Source organism: Eumetopias jubatus, unplaced genomic scaffold, assembly GCF_037043125.1.
Source record: "Eumetopias jubatus isolate StellerSeaLion01/CBP00866 unplaced genomic scaffold, mEumJub1_p1.0 scaffold_14, whole genome shotgun sequence".
Taxonomy (NCBI): Eukaryota; Metazoa; Chordata; class Mammalia; order Carnivora; family Otariidae; genus Eumetopias; species Eumetopias jubatus.
Window position 1 is genome coordinate 10,194,113 of NW_028274820.1, and position 26,236 is coordinate 10,220,348.

Below are 26,236 nucleotides of genomic sequence, written 5' to 3' on the forward strand. Positions count from 1 at the left end.
ACTTCAGGTGACCTCTATGCAATACTTTGCAACTTTAATTGATTGCCATTCTTCTTGAGGAAGAATGGAAGGATTGGATCCCTTCAAACCATCCTTTGGGTAAGTTGTAAGTTCACAGTGTATTTTCTACCCACCTGTGGCTGCCAAATATCTCTTGACAAAACAAAACAAAACCAGTAACAACTATTAACACGCATCAAGCCTTTAAGTATCAACTAATTAACACACATCAAGCTTTAAATACCTCTTTGTTGATAGATAACCATCACAAACCAGTAGAGGGAGCTCAAGACAAAGATAAGTTCCTTTACTTCTCAGATTCCAAAACCAAGGAACTCAACGTGGGAGCATGGATGATACACTACATAATACATGGAGGGGTGGGGTGGGTGGAAAAGTCCTCAAAACTGGGAGAGCTGGATGTGATACACAAATATCTGAGCTTCACACGGAAGAGCAATGTCTGCTGTATAGCAATGGGCAAAGCTTTTAGAGTCCAAATGTGAAACCTTGCTAGAAATAACAGCTTCATGATCAAGTTATGCTGAAAAATGCATTAGACTACAGAAGAAAAAGCAAAAATGACTGCAAATGGAGGAAAACTATTCAGCCTTTTAAGAAAATCCATAGCTTTTGGGAGTAGGTCAGATATTCATAATTCTATTGAAAAATTATCATTCAGGTAATGACATAGCAACTCTCAATTTTTTAAACGGAAAAAAAAACTCAATATATTTGGTATATTTGTGGTTTTATGTGTGCATGGTGCATCTGTTTGTGAAGATCATGGCTGAAGTCCGATATTTACCTGAGGAACTGTCAAATAATGCACGATGGAAACCAAAATACCAGAACACACCAAATCTACCCTGCCTAAGACAAACTGAAGGAAAAATGTTGTCAGATTGTATAAATATGTTCTAGAGGGTGTTAATGAAAATTGACTGCTAGATAATCCAGCTCAACTGTTAGTTGTAAATGTTAAATAGCTCACTGATGAAACTGTGCATACGTTTAACTACTAGGTAATTAATCTTGGTCCAAAAATTTTGAAATTTCAGTGATTCCCCAACTAGGAGAAACTGGACAATTTTTTTTTCCTTGAACTCAACATGACTGTCATTCAACAAAGAATGAACATTAATCTTTGAAGAGTGTTGTGGTATCTAGTTCAGTTGAACAAACTCCTCTCAGCACTCCCTATGAACAAAAAACTATGCCTGGTCCCATGGGCACACCGCTGAGAAACTGATGCCCCCACCCTCCAGGTTCCCACAGTGAAAGAAGGACTCCTTCAAAGAAAGACACAGCTCCAGTCTCATAAATACTCCAAGGAAAACACTAGAGAATGGTGCAGTGCAGTGGTAATAACAATTTCTCTACAAGTTTCCATATTTCCAAGTCTCTCATGGAAAAGGATGGCAAGCCAGCCAGACAGGCCCTTCTATCAATATTATTAAATATCTAATAGTGCTAATTATAAATGCATAATGCTAAATTCTTATAAGTATTCAGAAAGTCATAGCTAAGTGTACTCCGAGATTATAAGCGTGTTTTCAGGGTTGCGCTGTAAAGAATTCACTTTCACATATTGTGTAAAGAAAGAATTTCCAAATAGAACTTCAGGCCTCAGCATGTCCTGATGGATATGGCACGGTGTTGCCTAGACAGATTCTTGCCAGTGATCACCTTTATGATGCTGGGGTAAGTTAGGGTAATTCATCTGTGACTGAGAGACCTAGCAAATACAAAATTGTATCTTTTCCATGAAGTCTAGGAACACTGTAGAGCCCCACAATGTATCATCTTTAGTTATTATACTAACAAAAGCCTGTAAAATTATTCCCCCTTTTCTCTTTTTACTTTAACAGGTGCAATACCATGTTTGTAGTCTAGACCTTTCTCTTGAACTTCAGCCACACACCCTGTTGCCTTCTTGACGTCACTACCTAGATGACATCTCCACCATAACGTGGTCAGAATCAAGCTTCAGGTCTTTCCCACCCCAACGAGCTCTCTCTGCAGCCTTCCCTTCCCATCCCCGTTGAAGGCAACTCCACCCTTCTGGAGGTTAAAATTCTTGAGATCATTCTTGATTCCTACCTCTGTCTCAGACATCACATCTAATCTGTCAGCAAACCTACGTATGGAATATATGTCTAGAATGCGACCGCCCCTCACCACCTCCACTGCTCCCACCCCGGCCCTGGCCACCTCTGCCTCTCACCTGGGCCACGGCAATAACCATATGTCGGGTTTCATGCTTCTGTCCTTCCTCCTCAAAATTTAATGCCAACAGAGCAACAGAGCAAATTTAATGCCTGTGCTTCCGCACTGCACTTCTTACCATCAAAACCTAAGTCGGAGAATGTCATTTCTCTGCTCCAAACCTAAAATGTTCCCCTTTCATCCAGAGGCAGAGTCGAAGCTCTTAAGTGGTCTACAGGGCCCTGTGTGATCTGGGTCCCTGGTATCTCTCTGACCTTACCAGCCACCGCTGTCTCCCTGCTCCAGACATACCGGTCTCCCGGCTGTTCCTCAAACCCACCAGGCAGGCCGTTCTCTTTTCTCAAAAAGCTCTTCCTCCCCATGAATAACCCTCTTGCCGCCTCGAAGCCTAGCTTCAAATGTTGCCTCTCATTGAAGCTTACCTGACCACCCGATTTAAAATGGTGAACCAGCCGTCACCACATCCCCCAAGTCCCCCTTGCCCTACTCTGCCTGTTCTTCCGCCCAGCACTTCCTGCCATCTAAAGTGTTCCGCTATTGCCTGGTTCACTCTTTTGATTAGGTGTTGGTCTCTGCCTGGCTACACTGTATGCTCCATGAGGGCTGGGATCTTTGTCTGTTTTGTTGACCTAAAACAGTGCTTCACAGAGCCAGCATTCAATGAGTATTTGTTGAATGAATGACTATCAAGAAAATTCTGTTGTTAGGCTTCACTACCAACTTTTGTCATATTTTTCAGGGTTGAAAGAACAGAGAATTGAAACCCAATTGGAGAGATTTGTTTTCGTTATTGAAAACAGCTTATATAAAGTCCTTAAAATAGACTTATATTCAATTCTTTACAAGGTCTGGATGCATAACTAGTTATTACTCTTGCATGGACTGGAAGTCAATTCATGCACACAGGAATTGATAGGTTTTCTTGTTGTGGGGAAAGTGTTCCTTTCCTGGAGAGAACGTGTTATAGACATTTTTTACATAAGTGCTAAGTAGAAAGTATAGTGACACTGAAATTTTACTAGTCATTTGTGGACCATCCGTAAATCAGTGTATAAATAAAGAAAGAAGTCAGGTATCAAAAGTTAAAGGACATAATGTTTGCCTTGATCCCCCAAAACAAATATGGTGTTGTTTCAGATGTTTACATATTAAAGGTATTTATTGTTTTCTTACTGATAAATTACAACTGAATAGGACAAGAATGGTGTAAATGCAAAATATATCACATTACCAAGAGTAGATGAATTAGGGAATAAGTTTTTGTTTTTGTTTTTTTTTTAACTGTAACCTCCTAATGTAAGCACAGGCAAAGGAACGTAAAGAAACATCGATTCCTTGCATCCTGGTAAGATTTTGCAGTTGTAAAATTTATTAAATCTTAAAGGTTATCTTTGCTTGAAAAATAAGCCTAAGCCAAAACAGAGATGTTCTAGAATTATTCATGAACATATATGATGCTAAGTGAATGTATAACATCCAGGGTATCAGCTCCTTCTTAGAAATGTATTATAATGTAGGTTAAGACTGGAATGAGATCTAGGGATTACCTAGTCCAGATCTAGCCATTTAGCTAATGAGAAAATTAAGGCTTTACTTTACAAATAAGAAAACTGAGATATTAAATGATTTTCCCAAGTTCAAATGACTAGTTAAATAATAATTATTTACACAGTTACCAGGAGAAAATGATATGGAATAACATCCCTTAAGGATGGTATTTTTTTTTCTGGAAGCTCCTAAGAACTACAGAAGAAATAGGCTGTCACCTGTTAATGGAAGTTATAGCAAGGAAAGTGCAAGTCCTTGCGTCCTGGTGGGTTGAATGTTTTATTATACAGAGGTGCCTGCGATATAACAGGTCCAATGGAGAACAACAGGATTATTCCATCTTGACCTATGAACTCCTAAATATAAAATAGTAAAATTTAGGACTTAAAGGTCATGTACAGTTTGCAAGGTAGTCAAGTCTTGTAAAGAAATACTCTCTGTTTCAGAAGTTGAGGGGCAGTGGAAGGTTACTGGACCATCTCTTCAAGATCACATACTGAAATCACTAGTCAAAAACACCCCATTTTTATAGTAGGTGCCATATACATATATATATATATATATATATTTTTTTTATAACAGTGTAAGGTATGGAGTTGGGGAAGAGTTTGGATGTGTACATACAAGTTCATACTGACCTGTTTAGACTTGATAGGAAGAATTAAGACATAGGCTTTAAAATCTAAAGCTTACTTGGTGGAAGAGGCTCATCGATTGTTGGGTAGTGATGATGTTCAGGTCTCAAGGAAGGAAGCTGGCTTACTGGCTGGGAATTATGGAGTATAGGACATTCACCTATGGACAAGATAGTCAAGACATTCAGATTCACTCATTGCTGCAGCAACGTCATCACAAAAGCATGACCATAAAACAAACGACTACAAGAAAAAAAAAACCCCTGGAGAGGGCAACCTATTTTTTTGTGTCAGTTTGCTACATTCACAGTCATTCATGAGAGAGGGAATAGGGGCAACTTTTTTTTAAACCCCAAGAAAATAAATACTTCATGCCTATGATCTGTACCCCACAGACCAATATGTAGCATCAGGGGCTGATTCTGTAACCACCTGACTTTTCTTGGTGGGAAGGTGGCATGAGATGGGGACACAAAAGAAAATGAACGGAGCCTGACTTGAGCCCAGCTAAAGAGACAGGCCTGTTTGAGGGAAGTGTATCATTTGTAAAGTCCCATCAAATCTTGGTGAGCCCATGCAAAACCAAGGGTCCTTATTTGGATAGGTTTCATCAGAGGGCTGCCAAGAGGCTATTTTTCAGATTTTGATTTTGGAAGGAAACTCTTAGATGGTGCTTTTCCAAGATGGCACTGAGGAACTGGTGGGTCAAGAAGGTAAATTCCGGTAGTATGGAAGCTGGGGGACTGGGGTGGGGAGCCCTGTAGTTTTGGGATCTTGTGATTGTTCTAGATTATTATGAGGAAAAATCAGACAAGCCAGGGTATGCTGGAAAGGGAAAAGAGAACAAGACAAGAGACGAAGGAAGTAGATAAAAGGCAGGAAGACCAAGACAGGAAAACTTGAAACACAGAGGTGGGATAGAAGGAAGAGAGACAGACATGGAGAAATTTTAGAAATTACCATGTCCACGGAATACATGCCTCGATTATTATAGACATAGTTAGTATTATTGTCAGCCAGACTCATAGTGAACTAAACGATGTCCTAAAATGATGTTCCTATTTCTTGACGTCCTTAGGTCCTGGTAATACTGCAGGAGAGTGGCTGTGTGGAGGGGAGGCCCATAGAGTTAGGCCACATCATCAGAGGCAGTGGCTCTTGACCTTTGGAGAACTGGAAGGGCCTAAGCCATGAGACAGCCCCCGTTCAGAGTGGTAACCCTCTAGCTCACATGCTCCTGGCTCTCTGCCATAGCCTCTATTAGCCAGAGGACAAAGGTCAGGCCTTCCTCCTCTGCCCTCCATGGCTGATGCAAAGAGCAAGTGTTCCATCATCCCTTAGGTCAAAAAGGAGGGAAACTAAAAACCAGTGGGTAAGATCTTTATAGGATCCCAAATTTCAAACATTTCCTAGAATGTCCACACATGGAAGGGACCTCTCAGTCTAGGTCCAAAAAACTGATTAAAAAAAAAAAATCAATTAGGAAGGAAGTTAGGTGGGTTTAATTTAGCTGTTTAATTCCTAGAGCTAACTGTAAAACAAAAAACAGAGATGTATTCAGGAACAACGGGTCCTTTTAAATGTTAAATATATAACATGGTTTCTTGTGCAAACTTTGGTATGTTACTCAAATCCTGGGGGTCTTCTGAGACTCCGAGGAGCCCCGAGGAAGGGGCCCCTTGTGCTCATGCATAGCTCCTTGGCAACTGACTCCTGGTTCCGATAGGGGCTCTGTTTTTAGTGGATCCCACAGTCATGTTTGCTTTTGTATGTGCTTAGTGTCCGAAACTAAAAAAACGATGGTACAGTTGTTATGTCACTAGCTGCTGCATTTTTAATTTGGTTTCTTAAAAAGAACAACAAACTTACCTCTTGGAATTAATTCACCCAATCAGGTCAATTACTCCTCCAAGCTAGTGGACACATAATACTGCCGTTTGCTGGGGTTAATGGAGCTGACCCCACCTGCTCGTGAACCCCAAGCAAATGCAATGATGTGACAGGCGCAGCTCAGCCCACTGAATGGATGGAGCGCAAGGAAGAAGCAAGCGAGTCTGTTCTGCAGGAGGCCACGGCTCCACACACTCACCCTTGCCTCAAACACAAAGCAAGTGTTCAGACCTGCTAGAATCCCTGAGAAGGAAACATATTCCACTTTCAAAGGTAGCCTCCCTGCTTATCTGCCTGGAAGAACCCTTACTCGGTGAGAGCCAAGCGCTTCATGGGCATCGTATCTCATTTAATCCTTCCCATAACCCTTTGAAATAAAATCTACCTTTACACCCATTTCACACACGAGGCACAGAGCATTTCAGTAAGTTGGCTTAGGTGTCACAGCTAGGAAGTGGTGGGACTGAATTAAAACCCAGGAAGCCTGACTCCAGGGCCTGGACTCCCGAGCTCAAATCACATTATATTGCTCTTTTCATTCGATCTGCAGACAGTTTTTAAAAACTATTTTATGTTGAGGTTAAAAAGGAGGTTTTCACGGGACGGGGTGGCGGGGGGTGGGGTGGGAAAGCAAAAAGTAGATACAGAACAGATCTTCCATGAATGGCTGTAGACTCAGTTATGTGGGCATGTGTACGGTCAGTCGACCTCAGCTAACTTCGTGAAAGAATTTGCCGGCCTAAAAATCACAGGAAAGGGGCAAAAGCGAGTCTTGGGGAAGAACAGGGCACACACGCAAAGGTCAGGCGGGTCGTGGTGAAGCCCTGCTTTCTTCGAGCACGTGTCAGTGAGGGACAGACCGGGAGCTCAGCGACTCACCACCGAGAGGGGACAGGGCGGGCTCTGCCAGCTTCCACCCAGCCTTCAGGAGATTGACCATCTCAGGAATCTCTGCATTGGCCCAACAGCCACCCGAGTGAAGCCTGTAGGTGCTTCTTAGCCGTTTTTGAGTGTACGGTCGGCAGAATTCAGAAATTCACAAATTTCTTTGGAAACTGCCTCGCCAAGGCTTCCACTATGGCCCGGAAACACTTTCCTGTCCTTTCTGCTAAGGAGGAGTTTTGCCAGTTGGGCTGTTCGTCCGTCAAGGGCATGGACAGTGTTTTTGTTTGTTTTGTTTTGTTTTTGTTTTTTTGTAAAACATGCCTTTGTATACTGAACCAATTTTCAATTAACCATATGTGGATTGTCCCCCAACACGGTGGTCAAAATATACACCACAGGCCACAGCACGTCGACAAACTATGACTCTGGCCTTGTTGTGTGGCTCTGAGCTAAGAAGGGTTATTACACTTTTAAAGGTAAAACTGTTAAAGAAAAAAAAGTAGCCTTTGGTGAGAAGAGTTGCTTGATTTTGCCTCTTGACCTACAAAGTCTAAAATACTTATTATCATTACCAATAACCTGGAGATAGTCTGTTTTATCTGAAAATATATGAGGTGCCTGAGGCCCAGATAGAAATTATAATCCTCGTAATAATGTTCCCAAATTGTGTATGTGTGAGCTGTAATTATATCAGTAAATATGCAAAGTAAAAAAAAAAAAAATAAAATATTTATTATCAGGCCCTTTACAGAACAGGTTTGCCAACCTCTGGACTAAAACCCCCCTGCCAGAGCCTAGTTGTGCCCTTTAGGTGTGCATCCCCAGATCTCTTTATACTATAATTATTTTTAATTCTGTTGTAATTACTGAGCCCCTCTCACACCTTCTGACACTTATCCATCTATCTGTGCTCTGCACATAGCATCTGGCCCAGAGCAGAGGGACTCAAAACATCCTCAGTAAAGAGAGGGACTGTCCATCCATTCTCGGGTGTGCCTTTCCATATTGCGGGCCACTCTGGTTTTCCTCCTTGTGGCTCCCTTTCTTTACCAACCTCTTTGCACGTCTCCTCATCTCATGTGCCACTTTCACTCACTCTTCCTTTCTCTGAAATGTGGAACTGGGCATTGTCGAATACTCAGGATTAAGTTTTGTGCTCACTTTGGTTCCTCTAAAAATTTGCAGGTGCCAGGCATTTGTGTAGGTGCTAAGAATCAAACATAGAGAAAATACAGTTCTGGCCCTTGATGAGCTTACAATCTAGAGACAATACCACCACTTTGTTTGGAGGCTACCGTAAACAGTAGAGCAGAAAAACATCAGAATCTATATTTTTCTCCTTTAAAGCAATGGAATTATTTCATAGTGTTATGTGACCTTTGAACTATTTCCCCCCATGTCACTGTCACGTGACTGGAAGATGGTTCCCAAATCTGGATAAAGAAATGTGAGTTAATTTTATAGAAGATTCCACAGGCACGACTAAGAAGAAACATCTTTGGTTAAAATACAGAATATATTTGAAAACTAAAGGTGGCAGCTTTTGGATTAGAATCCCACTTGAAACAAAGAGATTTACGAACTCATGTTATTTTTCCCTTCCGTTAGCCAAAATAAAACAAAACAAACAAAAAACAACAAAACACAACACCAGAATTAATTACTATAGCTTTGTAGTTTGAAATCAGAAAGCGTGAGGCCTCCAGCTTTGTTCTTTCTCAAGACTGCTTTGGCTATTTGGGGTCTTTTATGGTTCCATATAAATTATAGGATCGTTTGTTCTATTTTTGTGAAAAATGCCACTGGAATTTTGATAGGGACTGCCTGGAATCTTGCAATCTTGTAATAATATTTCTTTGGGTAGAATGGGCATTTTAACAGTATGGATTCTTCCAATCCATCAGCATGGAAGATCTTCCCATTTATTTGTGTCTTCTTCGATTTCTTTCATTAACGTTTTTTAGTTTTCAAGAGAACAGGCAACAGATTGACGGTTGCCAGAGGCAGGAGTGGGAATGGGAGAAATGGGTGAGCTGTTTTTGTTTTTAGATTGAATAAGCTGAATAATAGTAAAAAAACAACAATAACGAGAACTGAGCAGACAGAAATAATGACAAATATATGTAGGCTATACATTTCCATATGTACATAGGCTAAGTTAAATTCTAAAGCAGAGGTAAAATCAATGTTCTCCAATTTATATTAACGTTTATTGCTCATCTCCAATATGTTTTGGGAAGTCAGCAGATATTTACACATTATCCACCGAATGTTGCCGAATGTTTTCTGTTTATGTCACTCAATACTGCCTCTGGTGCTCTGGTCATTGTCAAGACTAGAAGGGTAACGTGCACTAACCAGTTCTAGTGATTGCGTAAAACAGAGACGCTCGCATACAAGAGCGCACTCACAGGAGTGCACTAGCTGTACTTCTTGGTGTATATCTGAGAGGTGGTGGATGTGTGCTAGTCGCAGCCACGGATACTTACATACACATAGACACATGCACACATACATGTACAGGACAGGCATACATTGCCCCAGCAACCCCATTTGAGACTGATCCTCTCACTTGTTTTTAAACCTTGTTGGTGAGACCTGCGTCCCCCTGGTGGTCCTATTCTCACTCTGATCAGGTTTGAGGTCTAACCTTCTCTCCGATTGCTTGGCCCTGCCACGGGGGACTCCAGACCTTCCACGGTTCTTGCCACGCTCCCGGCGGGGGTGGCCAGCTCGTCGTGCCACGGCCCGGCACCGTTGGCCGACTCCGGGTCCAGCTCCGGGCTCTGCACCGAGTCCGGCACGGACTCGAACGCACTGTTCTCGTCGTCGTCGTCGTCTTGCGACGAGAAGACAGTGCTCTCGGAGACCTTGGCGCTGTCCACCGAGGAGAAGCGGGTGTGGCTGGCGAACCTGTTGCCGTTGTAGCAGGAGGGGCTGTAGCAGGAGCTGCTGTAGCACGACGTGCTATAGCACGAGGAGCTGTAGCAGGAGGGGCTGCAGCACGACGTGTCGCAGCCCTCGCAGCTGTGGTCCCCGCCCTGCCGGGGGCTCGAGTCGCTCTCACTACCCGTGCTGGGGAGCATGTCGCCATCGGGGACGAGGCCGTTGGTCAAGCCCGAGTGGCCGGGGGTCGCCGTGCCTGGAGTCGCCCCCTCGGGTTCCTCCCCCTCCTCTCCGAGGGGAGGTGGCGCGCCAGCTAGCGTGTCCGCCTCGCTGAGGCCGTCCTTCTCCGAGGCATCCTGGAGGGTGGCCTCCTCCTCCGGGCCTTCGTCGCTCGGGCCGCCCTGCGCGGACGGCAGGCTGTGCAGCAGGGTGTGGATACGGATGTAGTGTGTCCGCGGGGTCTCGGGGTCTCCGCAAGCCGACGCAATCACCGTCTCCAGCTCGGACACCGGCAAGGAGCATGGCCGGCTTTTCCTCTTCACCGAGGCCCGCAGCTGCAGCCTGTTCTCCCCCTGCCCCAGGGCAGACACGTCGCCCTCCTCCTCCTCCGCCTGCTCCTTCTCCTCTCCCCCCGCCCGGCTCTCTGTGGCCGCTTCCTCCGCCTCCGGCTCCCCGGCGCCGCCCGGGGCTTCGCCGTCCTCCAGCAGCCCCGCTGGGGGCGCCTCCCCACCCAGCTCCAGCCGCTCGGCCACTTCTTCCGCACTCAGGGCGGGCTCGGCGTCCTCGCGCCCCGGGCCCAGAAGCTCCCCAGCCCCGTCAGGTCCCACAGAGCCCGCTCCGTCGTCTCCTGCCTCGGTGGTACCTGCCGCTTCCTCAACCGGCTCGGCAAGCTCCAGGCTCTCGCTCCCGGCAGCGTCCCCGGCACTGCCCTGGCTCGGCGGCTCGGGCTTCGAGCTCCCGGAGGGCTCCAGTGCCTCGCCCGGAGGCTCCCCGCGGCTGCTGGCCACCAGGCTGTTCATGGGGCTGTCCCGAATTTCCGCGGACTCAGGATCGGCGCTCAGGGAAATCTCCTCGTCATCTGCGGGCGAGAAGAAAATGTCATTTCTTCCAGAAGAGAGCATTGTGCGGTTAGCGCATTGGTGTACTCTGCCGGCCCTGTAAGCCATCCTAAGAGGATTTCTGCGTGAGGATATTGGATGCAGGCATTGATGAGGGGTTCCCGTAGGCCAAAGCTCTGCTAAAAAATTCTGTAGGGATGAGTTCTCCTTATGTTAATGACAGTTTGCAGTCGTGACATATTTCAGAATTCTGTTTCAAGGGAATTCATAGTTTTGGTTAAAATACCCAAAGCCCAGAACTACCCCAGTTCCTGGCACATAGTGGGTGCTCAACAATGTTTGCTTCAGGGAAGACTGCAAAGAAGCCCTTGGGGGTTATTAGTGCCTTGCCATACCGGGCAAGGTTAACGCTGGCGGAGAGTGTCTCCTCTGGCTGGGTCCAGCAGGTGGCAGAATGGGTAAGCCAGGTTCTCAACAACTACAGAGCAGAAAATGGCTAGTTGATGGGAGCAACCAGGGTCCTTCAGTAGCTCAGACTGCGAGGCCTCCAACATTTGGGGGTTATTGCAATGGAAAATAAACAAGGTCTCCACATCAAGCAACCATTCAAGGAACAGCAACCACTGTTTACTTCTACTTTCCCCCAGTTGCTTGCTCTGTTGGATCCCTGCCCGGTGTGAACTTCCCATTTCAAAAGCACTAGTGCAATGTACTCATTGAAGATGAATGATCTCTCTGGTGAGCCATGAGGCCATCTTTACTGCTTCAGTGAAGGAAGAGTCAATTTTATTCTCAGGATGAAGAAAAGGCTGGGTGTGAAAGGACAAAGCAGTCAGGGTGTTTTCTTACACTCTGCATTATATTTTGGGCATAGGCAAGTACGTCTGGTCTTCAATGAGGCGGCAGTGATAAACTACAGACTACAGAGTTTTCAAAGCCTCATTAGCATTACCAGCAACTCATACATGTGGCCTAGAAGGACTGGCTAATTCTCAGCATGATCTACACTTAGTATAGGGGGTTGTGGGAGAAGAACAAAAGTGGAATTATGAGGCATCTCATCATTCTTATTTGGGTATACGTTTTGGCTTGAAAAACAGAAAACTGGATGATTCTGAAGTTTTCTGTCTAACTTATGTTTTTCATTTTTCCCTGGGATAAATCCATTGTATCCAATAATAGTTCTTCCATAATATGATATGTATCATATTCATTCATGTTTCTCATTCATTCATTCATTCATTCATTCATGTATGCAATGATTAAGCATCTATTGAGCATCTCCTATGTGGGTGCTGGGAGTAAAATGATAAATTAGACACGGCTCCATACCCGTGTTGGCCTCATTGTCAAATCCCACTCCCCTGTCTAACCCTCTACCTTTGGGTCACCAGAATGAAGAGGAGCCTCTCAATCAAGGGGACAGCAACCTGGCTTCCAGAACAGATCACTGGCTTCTGGGCCTCAAATGGAGAAGAGAGAGAACCACAAAACCTAGGACATGTCTGGAGAGAACCATGGTTATTGTATTTTAGAGAAAGGAAGCACACCAACCCTAGGCTAGGACAAGACATGAAGCTCATGCCAAAAATACCTGGGTGGATGGAGGACGTGATCTCAAATCGGAATTGCAGCTGTCCACTCACATGATCTGTTGGAAGCCTGCGGCCAAGTGTATAGCTGACCACCCTATCCCTAGAAGGAAATAAGCACCATTTACAGATCTGGTTAGTACCTCTCCTTGAAGATTATACAGCATGCTTTCTATGCCAGGAGGTGAGACAGGCAAGTCCGGGGAGGCCCTGCTAATAGGAGGTGATGATCCGCTCAGCTGCATAGAAGGTGGACATAAGGTAAATGTGGGAAAGTGCATCTGCTCAACAACAATGAAAAACTTCAAGAAAATCCTCATTGAATATTCTAAAGCAGGAGTGAGCAAACTGTAGCCCAGGGCTCAAATCTGGCCCACCACCTATTTTTGTACAGCTATGAGCTTTTTACGTTTTAAAATGGTTAGAAAAAAAAAATACCAAAAGAAGAATAATATTTTGTGACACAGGAAAATTGTCTGAAATTCAAATTTCAGTTCCCCAAATAAAAGTTTTCTTAGAATGCAGCCATGCTTATTAGTTTACTTATTGTCTGAGGCTGCTTTCATGCTACAACGGCAGAGTTGAATAGTTGAAACAGAGACTACACGGTCCACAAAGCCTAAAATATTTACTACTTGGCCCTTTACAGAAGATTTTCTGCCAACCTGTGTTCTAAGCCAAGAAAACCCCAAAAAGACAACAATAACAACAAAAAAGACATGGATATCTTTGCTTGCTTTTCTTGTGCAGGCTGACATTTTCCAATGCCCTTAATGGACATTGCCAGCAACAGATGCATGTCTTGCAAGTATATATACATAGAGTCTAAGAAAGGATGCTGTCATGGTTACTGGAGTGGTGTGGAGAGCTGTGGAGTGCTTCAGAAAGGGACCTGCTGCAGGATGGACTGAAGCAAGACTTGTAGGTTGGTTTCCAGTTACACCAGCTCCACAGTCCTACATACAGATTCTGAAACTGCATCCTGGCATCTGGCATCATCCCCTCTGCCTACTCAGGGCAATTTCTTTATTACAAAGAAGAGAATTATCCAGGGGGAATCAACTTGATACTTTGCTTTTACAGTTCCATCAACAATGTAAGCTTTAGCAGAGTACATTACCATCACCACCCCCCCAACCTTGGCTTAAATAGGAAAGGTAACTACCTTGGATATTCAAGAATTGACAAATCCAGTTTATCTAATACTAACAAGACATATTCCAAAACCGTTTGGTACTCAGATGATTCTGTATTCATTCCCTTTAGTCATTGGTCATACTAAAATAAAAAGATAAATTGCTGTATGGTAGTGTTTTAATGTTTCTAGAAAATACCAGCATTATGGAACAACAGATAGCCCAGGGACACACTAAGTTAATATATTTCTTTAGTAAACCATAGTTTAGTGTTTGAAGTTCCTAGGAGGTCCATTAAGTAAAGCATTATATGTTGGAAAACAGAATGAACCACAATATTTTGTTTACTTAGAAAGGAGCTTGGTCAATGTAATGAAGCAAATCTACTATGACCATAGGAAAGAGATCTTTTTTTTTATTTTTAAAGATTTTTATTTTATTTATTTATTTGAGAGAGAGAATGAGATAGAGAGAGAGAGAGCGTGAGAAGGGGGAGGGTCCGAGGGAGAAGCAGACTCACTGCTGAGCAGGGAGCCTGATGTGGGACTCGATCCCGGGACTCCAGGATCATGACCTGAGCCAAAGGCAGTTGCTTAACCAACTGAGCCACCCAGGCGCCCAGGAAAGAGATCTTGAATTCAAAACCTAGTTGAAATCAGGAGATGCCTAAAGACAACCAGGTGGTGAGATAAAAACTAAATTTTCTACGCTTTGCATTTGTTCCAGGCTTTTCTTTCCTCTGCTTCTCACTCACTTTATTAACAAATATTTTTTGAGCCTGTGCCATGTGAAAAGTGCCACAGTTGATACAAAGGATGTAATGCATAGGCTTGCCTTTAAATAACTTACATCCAGCTAGAGGCATAAGGCAGGACTACTCAATAAAAAGTTCCAGGCAGCCAGTGATATCCCACGTGAAGCTGAGGTGGTCCAATTATAGGACTCAGGAGAGGCAGAGAGCCAGCTTAGGGCTGGGGTGTTACAGGCAAAGGAATTGAGGGAGACTTCTGAGTTGCCTTTATTTTAAAAGTCATGATTATGCATTAAAAAAAAAAGAATGGTTTAGGGTACTTTAGTCCCCAGGTGCCAGGGACTGCTTTACATTCTTTATGTACATTTGTTTGTTTAATCCTCACAACCATAAGTGGAAAGTGCAAACACTGTGTTTGACACATGGCTGTAACTCCACCAATGTCTCTCTCTTTGGCTTGAGAGTTAATGGCATGCCAGTATGCACACAGCTGCACACATGCTATAAGGTTCTAATTAAATGTCCTTATGATAATCATTAGTGATTCCAAAGTCCTGAAAATCCAAAAAGTTTTAAATGAAGAAACTTGGAAATTCTGCAAATTCTCCTCATTCCTTTGATATCATTCTAAGGGTTACAATTGTATAGCATAGCAGAGCGTACATTTATGGCCAGAGAACTATACCTAGCATTTTCAAATATAGTTGCTATTAACTAAGGAAATATATACTATAGAGAAATATTTCCTCTGGTAAGAGTCCATTTTAATGAGACTCATGAGAGGACATGAAAATAAAAGATACTAACAGAAACATTCTTATATACAACTGAATTCTGCAAGTAACTTAATTGCTGTCGTCCATGAGAATTCATGCTTTTAAAATTTCATACATACTATCTAGCATTTTCTACAAATACTAGCATTTTCTAAGTCTCTCTACTCTAGTAACCTAGGATTTCATCTTGTTATAGGAACGTCCCAAATGATTAAATCCTACACACAAGCAGAAATAATATTCTTGATAGTAAAGCAAATTTTAATTTCTACCTGTATAGAAAGATGCCCCATTTTTTAGTTTACTTATTGTCTGGGGCTGCTTTCATGCTACAATGGCAGAGTTGAATAGTTGAAACAGGGCTTCTTTCAATATTGTCTTGGGATTTTCTACTCTCTTGCATAAGTAACCAGTGGTACGCAAACAAGAGGAAAGGGAAGGGTTTATTTAATTGAATGTTGTGGCTGGAGCAACATAATTAACGGGAAAAGCCAAAGAAATTCAATACCACCATTTTAGTTTGAGTCTCCGCGAGACTATATTGTTGCAGCTTGCAGGCCTCCCTTCGCCTGCTCGCTGAAGACTTAGTGATATTGAGGTCTCAGTCACGGGTTTACCCTATGGCGTGTCTTTCCAGGAGTCTTTGAACGGGCATCGACAGCTTTCCCAAGAAGCGCTTGATGATGGGGCGGCTCTTAGCAAACTTGTCCTTCACCTCAATTTCCAGTACATCAGTGGGCAAGGACACAAAGCTGAATTGCTGCAATGAAATAATATGTCACATCAATTAACTGAGAGGTGAAAGGGCCGGCCAATTCCCAGCCCATCTGCCTTGGATGAAGTCATTATAAAACATCCCAGTGGCAATATATATACATATCAAGGTCTTAGAAATGCTGTGAGCCCTGTTTATTCAGTAAATGAATAATAACAACATTGAGCTACTTTTTTGATGCTTAAAAATAAGGCTATTCTCCAAGATTCAAATCATAAAAACAACTCAGCTTAAAGAGAAAGAATCCATTTAGGCCTCACTATACTAAAAGCATTAACATATTTAAAGAAAGAACAAGCACACACTCACCTATAATTAAGGAAATACACTTTAAACCAGAACAAAATATCTCTTTTCCTTGATTATAATGGCAGAGATTTAAAAATGTTTCATAGTACCCTGTGTTCTTGACAGTGGAAAAAGAATTTTCACACTGTATTGATATACAATCCCATTCAATTGATTCAACCTTTGGGAAAGGAATTGGCAATATTTATTGGCATTTAAGCTGCAAATTCCCTGCAACTCAGAATTCCAATTTTAGGAATTTTCCCTCTGGATTAATTTGCACACTTGTGCAAGTTAACAATAGCAAAAGCCCGGAAAGACCAAAAATGTCTATCAACAGCAACCAGTTAAATTAAGGATAGTAAATCTTTGAAATAGAAAACTCTGTTGTAATTAAAAAGAAAAAGAAACAGGTAAATATGCACCAACATGAATAGATACTTGAAAAACAAAGTAAAAAAGCAAGATGTAGAACAATATGAAGAGTGGGATTCATTTGTATTGGGAACTGCAAAGAAAATTCCTGGAGGGGTGGACTCCAAACTCAACCTTAGGAAGTAGGTTAGTAGGGAGGAGAGAAAGCAGATCTTTTTCATTTGTTCCTAAACTATGCATTTTTTAAACAGCTGTATGACCGGTTAAATTAAGGATAGTAAATCTTTGAAATAGAAAACTCTGTTGTCATTAAAAAGAAACAGGTAAATAAGTTAAATTAAGTTAAATTAGGTAGGCTAGTAGGGAGGAGAGAAAGCAGATCTTTTTCATTTGATTCTAAACTGTTCATTTTTTAAATAACTGTATGACTTTTAAAATAAAGGCAGCAACAATTAAAGAAAGACTAACCATCAGAAGGTGGCATAGTGAACAATGAAAAGTGTAGAAAAGGAATAAACAACCTAAACTTACACCTAAAGGAGCTAGAAAAAGAAGAGCAAACAAAACTAAAAGCCAGCCAAAGGAAGGAAATAAAGATTAGAGCAGAAAGAAATGGTATAGAAATTAAACTAAACAAACAAACAAAAAACCAATAGAACAGATCAAAGAACCAGGAGTTGGTTCTTTGGGAAAAAAAATACAACTGATAAACCTCTAGCCAAACTCATCAAAGAGAGAGAGAGAGAGAGAGAAAGAGGACTCAAATAAACAAAATCACAAATGAGAGAAGAGAAATAATAACAAACGCCACAGAAATATAAACAATTGTAAGAGAATATTATGAAAAAATTTAGGCCAACAAATTGGGCAACCTGGAAGAAATGGATAAATTCCCAGAAACATATAACCTACCAAAACTGAAGCAGGAAGAAATAGAAAATTTGAACAGACCAATTACTAGCAAGGCAACTGAATCAGTAATCAAAAAACTCCCAACAAATAAAAGTCCAGGACAAGATGGCTTTATAGGGGAATTCTACCAAACATTTAAAGAAGAGTTGATACTTATTCTTTTCAAACTATTCCAAAAAAAAAAAGTAATAAGAGGAAGGAAAACTTCCAAATTCATTCTATGAGGCCAGCATTACTCTGATACCAAAACCAGATAAAGACACCACAAAAATGGAGAACTATAGGCCAATATCTCTGATGAATACAGATGCAAAAATCCTCAACAAAATACTAGCAAACTGAATCCAACAATACATTAAAAAAAGTCCTTCAGCACAATAAGGTGGGATTTATTCCCAGGATGCAAAGGTGATTCAAAATTAACAAATCAATCAGCATGATATTTCATATCAATAAGAGTAAGGATGAAAACCATATGATCATTTCAATAGATACAGAAAAAGCATTTGACAAAGAACAATATCAATTCATGATAAAATCCCTCAACAAAATAGGGTTAGAGGGAATATACCTCAACATAATAAAAGCCATATATGAAAAACTCTCAGTGAACATCATACTCAGTGGAGAAAATGGAGAGCTTTTCTCCAAAGGTCAGGAACAAGACAAGAATGTCTACTCTCACCACTTTTATTCAACATAGTACTGCAGACCTAGCCAGAGCCATCAGACAAGAAAAAGGAATAAAAGGCATCCAAGGTGGCAGGGATGAAGTCAAACTTTCATTATTTGCAGATGACATGATGCTCTATATAGAAATCCAAAAGACCACCAAAATACTGTCAGGACTAATAAATGAATTCAGTAAAGTCACAGGATACAAAACCAATGTACAGAAATCTGTTACACTTCTATGTACTAATAATGAAGCAGCAGAAAAAGAAATTAATAAAACAACCCACTTACAATTGCACCACAAAATAATAAAGTACCTAGAAATAAGACTTAACCATAGAGGTAAAAGATCTGTAGTCTAAAAGGTATAAAACATATTGATGAAAGAAACTGAAGAAGGCACAAAGAAATGGAAAGACATTCCATGCTTATGGATTGGAAGAACAAATATTGTTAAACTGTCTATACTACCCAAAGCAAGCTACAGATTTAATACAATCTCTATCAAAATACCAACAGCATTTTTCACAGAACTAGAACAAACAATCCTAAAATTTGTATGGAACCACAAAATACCCTGAATAGCCACAGCAATCTTAAAAAAGAAAAACAAAACTGGAGAAAAACTACCTCCAGACTTCACATCATACTACAAAGCTGTAGTGATCAAAACAGTATGGTACTGGCACAAAAATAGACACATAGATCAATGGAACAGAATAGAAAACCCAGAAATAAACCCACAATTATATGGCCAATTAATCTTTGACAAAGGAGGAAAGGATATGCAATGGGAAAAAGACAGTCTCTTCAACAAATGGTGGTGTGAAAACTGGACAGCTACATGCAAAAGAGTGAAACTGGACCACTTTCGTACACCATACACAGAAATTAATTCAAAATGGATGAAAGACCTAAATGTGAGACCTGAAACCATAAAAATCCTGGAATAGAGCACAGATAGTAATTTCTCTGACATCAGCTATAGCAACATTTTTCTAGATGTGTCTCCTGAGGCATGGGAAATAAAAGCAAAAATAAACTATTGGGACTATACCAAAATAAAAGGCTTCTGCACAGCGAAGGAAACAATCAACAAAACTAAAAGGCAACCTATGGAATGGGAGAAGGTATTTGCAAATGACATCTCTGATAAAGGGTTAGTATCCAAAATATACAAAGAACTTACAAAACACAACACCCAAAAACCAGATAATCCAATTAAAAAATGGGCAGAAAACATGAACAGACATTTCTCCAAAGGAGACATACAGATGGTCAACAGACACATGAAAAGATGCTCAACAACACTCATCATCAGGGAAATACAAATCAAAACTACAATACATCGTCTCACACCTATTGGAATGTCTAAAATCAACAACACAAGAAACAAGTATTGACGAAGATGTGGAGAAAAAGGAACCCTTGTGTACTGTTGGTGGGAATGCAAATTGGTGGAGCCACTGTGGAAAACAGTATGGAGCTTCCTCAGAAAGTTAAAAAACAGTAATGGTACCACTGTGTATTTATGCAAAAAAAACAAAAAAAAAAAACAAAAAAACAAAACCCAAAACACTAATTCAAGAGGATATATGCACCCCCATGTTTATTGCAGCATTATTTACAATAGCCAAATTGTGGAAGCAGTCCACGTATCCATTGGTAGATGAATGGATAAAGAAGATGTGGTGTGTGTGTGTGTGTGTGTGTGTGTGTGTGTATGATTTAGCCATAAAAAAGAATGAAATCTTGCCATTTACAATAACATTGATGGAGCTAAAGAGTGTAATGCTAAGTGATAATTCATAGAAAGACATATAATATCAGTCATATGTGGCATTTAAGAAATAAAACAAATGAGCAAAGGGGACAAAAAGAGAGAGACAAACCAAAAGACAGATTCTTAACTACAGAGAACAAACTGATGGTTGCCAGAGGGGAGGAGGGGGGGGATGGGGGAAATAGGTGTTGGAGATTAAGGAGTGCACTTACCATGATGAGTACCACGTGATCTATAGAATTGTTGAATCACTATATTGTACACCCAAAACTAATATAACACTGTATGTTAACCATATTGGATTAAAATAAAAACTTTATAAATAAAACAAAGTGTAGCAAAGGAGAAGGTACATGTCGGCATTGCCTAGCTCAGACTGTCTGGGAGAAGGGAGTGTTAATAATATTGAACATCACAGTACCCTTAATCAAGGGTTGTATAACAGTTGAGATATATAATTATTTCCTTTTATTGGGATTAATTTCTAATAGCAATCTTTTAACTTCAGTTGATTCTAATTAGAGATCAAATACGTTAAATATGCTAATGTTAAAATCTCCTCTGTACCATGACAACAGGCTAAGTCATGCTTCAGTAACAACCAAATTTCAAGTCTCAGTGACTTTTGATGGTAAAGCTTTGTTCCTTGCTCACACTGCCATTGAGGGCTGGCAGAGGGCTCTGCTTGTTAGTCACTCAAGGAGCCAGGCTGATGGAGCAGATCCCCCCTCAAAAGTTGCTAGGCACAGTGACAGAGTAAAGAGAACTCTGGAAGGTCTCCCTGCAAATAAGTGTTTGCTTACAAACCCAACTCCTCATCAAGACTAGACACATGTCTCAGCCAACCACAGGGAGGAGGATATACGATCCTATAGTGTGTCTGGGAGGCGGAGAGCAGAACTATTGACAAACAGCACTAATGACTTCCATACCTGCACGTAGTACTTCTAATTTCCATTTTACATTAGTATAATTCAACTCTATACAATTCCTAAGAACCGATCATTTCTGGTACTAACAGAACAAAATTTATGGACAGGCAAACTTGAAGATCAAACCAGGAATAGGACTTCTCTAAGAAGGTCTATCTAAGCAAGAATCCAGCCCCACTAACTGTCTCAGGTCCTCAAAACTTCTGTATCTTTGATCCAGTAATTCCATTCTGAATTACTTTTCTGTAATTACTGAATTACAATTCTGAATTGATTACAGTAATCAATATCCTAACCTAAATGCTCAACAATAGGTTAGATACATTGTAGTAAATGCATATGATAGAATATTTTATAATTTTCTAAATTACAATAATTTAGATTTATATATATAATTACAATATTATAACATGTTAAACAAAAGATAGAAAATGCTTGCTTTACAATGCTAAGTGATAAGAGCATCCTGTTCTTAATATTTAATTCATGATCACAAGAATATGAATTATATGAATTAAAAAACTGGAAAGAATTATAATCAGTTTTAATAGCAGTTGTCTTACCAAGTAGGATTGTTTCTCCCCATTTCTTTTTCTGTATTTTCCATACTTCCTGTAATGAGCATGTATTATTTTCATAATGAAAAACTGAATCACCTTTATTAAAACAAGAGTATTTCTGGTTATAGCAGCCTACACAGGACACCAAAGTCAACTTAGCAAAACTCACTCTGAAATTCAGTAGGAATGCTTGAGTTCTTCCCTCTCTCCAGAGGTTTTTAGCCTCTCTTCAAAAATCCACCCCTCCACCCCAGGCATCAAGCTTTCCCCACTAGGCCCTTACTTCCATTTCATAGTTATTGGAGTCCATGTAAACCCCCAGCTATGTGAGGTTCTTTTAAGAACCAGTGAGCAGCTCTGAGAATGTAAAAGTCTGTCTATTCATGAGCAAGCTACTTGCACCCATGAGCCAGGGTGTTTCTCCTGCCTGCTTCTGCTGACCTGGCTTTTACCTGAAGCCCTTGAAGAACCTTTGGAGTGACATGGACTTGGTTTTTATTTCTAGCTCTGCACATCCGAATTCTTGAGTCTCATTCACAACCTCCCTGAGGCTCAGCATCTTCAACTGTAGAATGGGAAAAGAAGGCTCATGCCATGTTAAATTAAACTGTATTTTTTCCTTCCAATTCTGCTCTATCCAGACTCTATCTGCCACATCCACTACAGATCCTCAACTTACAATGGAGTTACATCCTGATAAATCCATTTTAAGTTAAAAATATCATAAGTTGAAAATACATTTATAATGCTTCTAACCTACTAAACATCAGAGCTCAGCCTAGGCTGCCTTACATATGCTCAAAACACATTCTTTTACAGTTGGGCAAAACCATCTAACACAAACCTTTTTTATAATAAAGTGTTGCATATCTCATGTAACCTATTGAATACTGTACTGAAACTGAAAATAGAATGACTGTATAGGTACAGAATGGTTGTAAGTGTATTGGTTGTTGACCATCATGATCACATGGTTGACTGGGAGTTGTGGCATCACCAGATAAGCGAAGCATCATGAGAGAGTAGCACACACATATCCCTAGCCCAAGAAAGATCAAAATAAAAAATTTTAAGTACAGTCTCTATTGAATGGATATCACCTTTCACGCCATCATGAAGTCGAAAATTGTTAAGTCCAGTCATCATAAGTTGGGGATCATCTGTCCTGTCTCCTTTTCCTTTTGACTTTCTAATTATTGTACTTTTTCAAATTTACTATCTCATTTCAGCTGGCCCATAATGACCAATAATTCTACAGCTGTTTGTAATAATCTATAAGGCCTGGTTCAAATGCCTACAGCACAGAAAAAAGCTATAGTTTTCCTACTGCTAATGCCCCCTCTGTCTTTTTATCCAGAGAAATGGCTTGGCTATTGGCCAAAATAGAAATCTATGAACTGTATCTGCAAAAGATTTTTTGAAAAGATGCATTATTGCTCCAAGCCCTCTCTGTTTTGGGAATTTTATCTTTTTTTTATGCTAATTCACCTGTGGAAAAAAAACCAATGTAGCAAATGAAGGAGCCAACCCTGAACATTCTTAGGGTCTAAAGTTTGGCTATTTCCCACTTCAGCCTCTTTTTGCTCATGGGCATCTAAAAGCAACTGTAACATTGTTGGGGAATGCTATAAAAAAGGCCACTGATTGAGGGGCACCTGGATGGCTCAGTTCGTTAAGCATCTGACTCTTGATTTTGGTTCAGGTCATGATCTCAAGGTCCTGGGATCAAGCCCCATGTCGGGCACCACACTCAGTGAGAAGTTTACTTGCGATTCTCTCACCCTCTTCCTCTGCCCCACCCCAGTCTCTCTCTCTCTCAAATAAAAAAATAAATTAATTAAAAAAAACCCCAAAAACAAAAAACACTGGTTGACACCTGTGAGCTGGACCCAGACACTCACAGGCTCCTTGCTTCACATCCCCCATCCTTGGAATGTGGGTTTGCTTGCCTTTCTCACTCCCAGAGGCTGCTCCAAGGACATAGCCTCAAGATGGTGATGTGATGTTGAAAACAGCTGCATGGTACATGTAGCTAAACCCATTTAGGGTCTTTTCATAACCTTTTAAGATTTAAAGGGTAGGTATGGGGATCCATTCATCTTGCTGCTGCCCAAGACAAGCCTCATATGTAAGTTCCCTTTGTTACTGTTAAAACTGCCACCTACCAACCTGGAGTGGCATGCCTCTTTCTTCATCTCTCCCTGCCCTCTACGTATGGGGGTCTGGTTTCAGACTACACCTAGGAAAGCTCCCTAGAGAATTGTGAATCTACAAACACATGCTTGGACCAACCAATACATAAATGGCTCCTTCTCTCTACCTAAAGATGAGACTGTCCTAAACAAAGGCACTCCTGGTGTCCCAAGGGTCAGAGAAGTAAAGTTCCACAGGTCACCGTTCCATTGGATCCCCTTTCTTGGCTGTGCTTTAGGCGATAATGGTCCGATTAGGCAAGAATTGTCATAATTGTCAGATCTCTTACACTTGGGCAGCCAGGGCAGGAAGAAAGCTGTTCAAGGCCCAATGCCTGGGTATGAGTTGGAGGGGTATATGCAGTACTCCTACGGCGACAAGCCTCCTTTTGGTTAAAAGTAAACTTCACACAAAATAAACTTTCAAACACAAAGTAAACGTTTTGCTTAAGCACACACTGTTGGGACTCTTATTTTTTGTTTTGGGCCATTGGTATGCAGCTCTGGCTCTCATTAGAATAATCTGGGGAGCTTTCACAAAAATACCCATAAGTCGATCCCATTCTTGACTACTTAAATTAGATTCCCTTGGAGGTGGAGCTGGGCACTGGTAGTGCTTCGAGTTCCCAGGTTACTTTGCTGTGACTCAGAGTGAAGAGTCACAGTTCTCTCAATAACAATCCATTTTAACTCCAAATAATCTCATTGTTAGGAAAATATTCCTTAGACCAAATCTAAATCTTTTTCTGTGGCTTAAATATTTAGTCCAATGATTCATAACCCATTCTTCATCTGAGATTGATAATTTTATTTTGGTCTTGGCATTCTTAATAATAGTAATGGATGTTAGTGGGCCTCTGCCCAACAGATGCCAGTAATAGCTAGTTATGACAACCAAAAATATCTCCAGACATTGCCCAATATTTCTCGAGGGACAAAATCACCCTTGTTGAGAACCACTGATGTAGGGCTGCCATCTTCAGTTTTCCAGAGAGATATTGGACTGGTGTTACAATCTGTGGGTGAATTTATATATTTTGGTAGGCACTGTTACTCAATAGGCCATTTATAGAAAGAAGATACTTTATTTATTATGTTCCATAGTGCTTCAGAAAAAACATGAGGCAGATCTTTTATAAAAAGAACTTCCATGAATTGAACTTACTGAAATACAAAGAGTAGCTAACTAAAGGGAATATTTAGTTGGCAATTATGTAAACTGGCAGCAGTTCCACAAATGGGCAAGAAATTAGGAGTGTCACTAACGAAGGAGCCAATGACTAGAAGAAGGGGAATGTTATATACTCACTCACAAACACTTGCTAAGCACTGGCTCTGAGCTGGGTGCCAATGTCACAGCCACCACCCTTAAATACTGGGGCCATAGATCTCTAATCTTAAAAGTCACACTGTTTATGTTGCAAGTAGACAACCATAAGACAGGAAGTGCTATAGTGAGGGTCCCCAAAGGCCCTTTATTTAATGAATGAATAAAGAGAAGCGCTGTGATGGTGGGGAGGAGCCTGATGGACAGGTAGAGATGACATCCCAGAGGAGGCAATGCTTTAACTGAATCTTAACACATAAGCAGACATCTGCCAAGTCAAGAAGATGTGGGAAGAACATTCCAGGGAGAGAGAGTACCATGGACAAGGGGTTGAAATTCACAGAACTCACGGGTCCCTTTGGGGACTGTGGGCTGCTCAGTATGTCTGGGTCATGGTGGGGGTCGTGTTGTGAGATAAAACTGGATGGAGAAGTAGGATCCAGATCATGACCAGCCTCCTGGCCAGAGCTTGGATTTATTCCAAAGGCATCTGGGAGGAAATGAAGGAAGTGAATCATGCAAATGACAGACACACTGAGGTCTTGCATTTGAGGAATAGAGTAGTGCTGAGGAGGTGGTCCATACATATGTCAGACCTGAGGGTGGGCAGATCAGGTGAGATAAGTGAGATATGGGGAGGAAGCCTGGCGGGGAACGAGGAGAGGAAGGCGGACTTGTGGACTGGTTAAATGTCAGTGAGAGCCATGGCATGTGGGAAAGAAAGAGGCCGCAAATTCCCAAGACTGGATTCCCAAGATTGAGGGCATGTGGGAGGACGGATAGTTAGGAATGAAAAGAGGGGCTGAGTAACTGTCCCAAAGTAATCAGAGAACAGAGTGATGAAAATGAAGGGTTGGGTATCAAAAGATAGTTGACTGTAAAGAGAGAGCTGGACAGCTTGTGATATTGTAACAAGATCTAGGGTGTAAGTGTTGGAGTGGATGGTTGGTGATGAATGGAAATGAAGATCAAGGAAATTGAGGCTGTTAAGAAAACTAGGATGTCTGATAGGTCATTCATGTGGACCATGG

The 26,236-nt window shown here is 41.3% G+C and overlaps 1 protein-coding gene across 3 annotated transcripts in view; it reads right to left on the bottom strand.

The window, feature by feature from the left end:
- The window catches only part of HECW1 (HECT, C2 and WW domain containing E3 ubiquitin protein ligase 1), a 430,092-nt gene that overhangs the window by 95,062 nt on the left and 308,794 nt on the right, over positions 1 to 26,236 (bottom strand). For all 3 annotated transcript variants that reach the window (XM_088018231.1, XM_088018230.1, XM_028108920.2), the window contains 4 exons: positions 16,004 to 16,146; positions 12,726 to 12,826; positions 9,838 to 11,151; positions 4,471 to 4,572 (listed from right to left, as the gene is read on the bottom strand). In XM_088018231.1, the coding sequence (XP_087874357.1) occupies positions 4,471 to 4,572; positions 9,838 to 11,151; positions 12,726 to 12,826; positions 16,004 to 16,146 (1,660 nt within the window). The remainder of the gene's footprint in view (positions 1 to 4,470; positions 4,573 to 9,837; positions 11,152 to 12,725; positions 12,827 to 16,003; positions 16,147 to 26,236) is intronic.